General features: G+C 35.8%; 1 protein-coding gene across 5 annotated transcripts in view; it reads right to left on the reverse strand.

Annotated features, from left to right (window-relative positions):
* Positions 1-2,239, reverse strand: part of TANC1 (tetratricopeptide repeat, ankyrin repeat and coiled-coil containing 1) — a 285,257-nt gene that overhangs the window by 175,110 nt on the left and 107,908 nt on the right. For 4 of the 5 annotated variants that reach the window (XM_019522346.1, XM_019522348.1, XM_019522347.1 and 1 more), the window contains exon 2: positions 1,414-1,490. In XM_019522346.1, coding sequence (XP_019377891.1) covers positions 1,414-1,474 — 61 coding nt within the window. In that variant the 5' untranslated portion in view covers positions 1,475-1,490. The remainder of the gene's footprint in view (positions 1-1,413; positions 1,491-2,239) is intronic. The other variant, XM_019522345.1, reaches the window with a different exon arrangement.

The following is a 2,239-nucleotide window of genomic DNA, read 5'->3' on the forward strand; positions in this document are numbered from 1 at the left end:
GGGGGGGGGGGGGGGGGGAAACATAGCCACAGCTGGACCTTTATCCTGGTGAGTGAAGAGGGCAGAGGGAGCTCTGATTTTCCACGGTAAAAACCAACAAACAAACAAAAAAAAACAAAAAAATCAAATGCCAAAATATACAGACATTTAGAATTTATTTTATTATAATGAGCGAGGCACTGACAGGCTTGCAAATTACTTTAACATTGTAAATATACCAGTAAAACACTGTGTTCAATTGATACCCACACACACACACACAGAGTGCAAGAAGGGGCTCTTGTATTTAGGGGCAGCATCTGCAGTTGTCCACTGCTGGCCATGTAGAAGCCTGCAACTGTTACTCCAAGCTCCTCTCCATACTTCTAGTTTGTAAAACTGATTCCTATCTTTAGTTGCTCAGCTTCAGCTGGCATCTTTATTCCAGTCTTCAACCCCCAACCTTCTGCTTGGACGCAGGTGCTAACTTTGTCTTATAAGCCTTATATGATACTTTATTTCCTGTTGTGAGTTCCTGGTCCTCAACTTTATTCTCTTCCAGAGCTCAGCTCTAACCATTCTTCTGGCTGCTCATACATTAGTCCCTTATGTTTAGGGTATCTTTAACATACCTAATTCAAAAGTATTGATTGTATGTCTACATAAATTTGCAGTTTAGCCTTAATCTAGCCACTTTGGTCACGGGCAGCTGTATAGTCATGGCAGCATTAGCTTGAACATGGATGGCACAAGCCTGCCTTGGCATTGAAGCCCTTCCAAAACTAAGTTTCTTATTAGTATCCAAGCTAGCTATTTTAAAAACTAACCAAGCTATGTCTACAGAAACTGCAATCCTTAGAGGGAAGACAGAAAAGGAACCTCTGAAAAGAAGGGAATACACATTAGGACTAGCAGCAGCATAAAATGTATATCTTCCTTTTAAAGGCAATGAGGGGCTACAGTTGATGTTATATATGACTTTTAAAAATTCTGCTAGTTGCTTTTGTCCAACTGAACTGATAAAGTAGGCAATTAACCAGAAGAACAGATCTAAGAGGTACAATAAGTATATTTACAGCATCACTTAAGCTTTTGTAACAGAATTCCATTATATTAAAATACAAGTTTTGGAAACAATATATTTTGAAAAAAATTTAGTTACTTAAAATTTTAAATCTGAGAAAGTAATTTATCAATTTATTTTGTGAAGCATTAAGATTAAATTTAGCTGAAAACTATTGCTAAATACAATTTTATCGTTAAAAATATTTTGTCTCTTAAAAGAAAAAAGTGCTAAAGTATAGATGAAAACAGTTTTCAGTCCTTTAAGAATGTATTTTTAAAATCTATTTCTACAGTTCAGAAAAGTCAATTGCTGAATGAATGACTTATACTTAAATAATCCACACCACAGTAATATTTCAATATCCATACCTGTTTCCTTCTTGTTCCCCTTTCCACCGTCTCGGCTCTTTTTCAAAACTGCCTTTAACATTTTAATGCTGTTCCTGAAGGACAGAAAGGTAAATTAAAAGACTCTGTATGATGAATGCTCATAACAAAATGAAACTGTGACAGATTAAAAGTTAGGTTATTTATCTGAAACATGGTGGTTTTACATGGGTTTTTGTTTTTTATAATCAAGTTATTTTGGTCAAACAATATACTGAGGCTGCACGGAATGTTTTAATACTAGAACCAAGTGATTAGAGGTTCACTGTCTTGTTATGAAGAACAAACAACGCACAGCATTCTCCACATTCCACATATAATTAAGGTTATGAGGCTAAACCTGGATAAGTTACTGTAAGACACTCTGTCAAATGAATGCCTGGCTCCTGACCCGACTTCATCTGGATGGGGGTGTGGGAGAGAACACATAAGATGCACAGTATCTATTGAGATTAGCAAGGTGATATAAAGAGTATTCTTGTGGCATTTTTGAATGTTTATATGAGACATATATGACTTCTATAGGAAGAAAGTATTTTTACCTATACTTGAATATAATCTTAATGCCCAGAACTGATAATCACTAAAAAGTGAAAGAAAGAATTTTTTTCATTATTTCCCCAATCCTCATTACGTCTAAAAAAGCTTTAAGAATAACTGTTAAAAAGATTTAATGAAACATCTTAGAGAAAAACTGTGATGGCAGAGAAAGTATAGAAAATGAGCATGAAACATGGGATGACAAAAAAGCAGTTAGGTGGAAGGGGGGGAAAAAGCTCCACTTTGGAGCTGCTCTCCTCCCCCCCCC

The sequence above is a fragment of the Gavialis gangeticus genome, unplaced genomic scaffold, assembly GCF_001723915.1.
Source record: "Gavialis gangeticus isolate Ggan-Ray unplaced genomic scaffold, GavGan_comp1, whole genome shotgun sequence".
NCBI lineage: Eukaryota > Metazoa > Chordata > Crocodylia > Gavialidae > Gavialis > Gavialis gangeticus.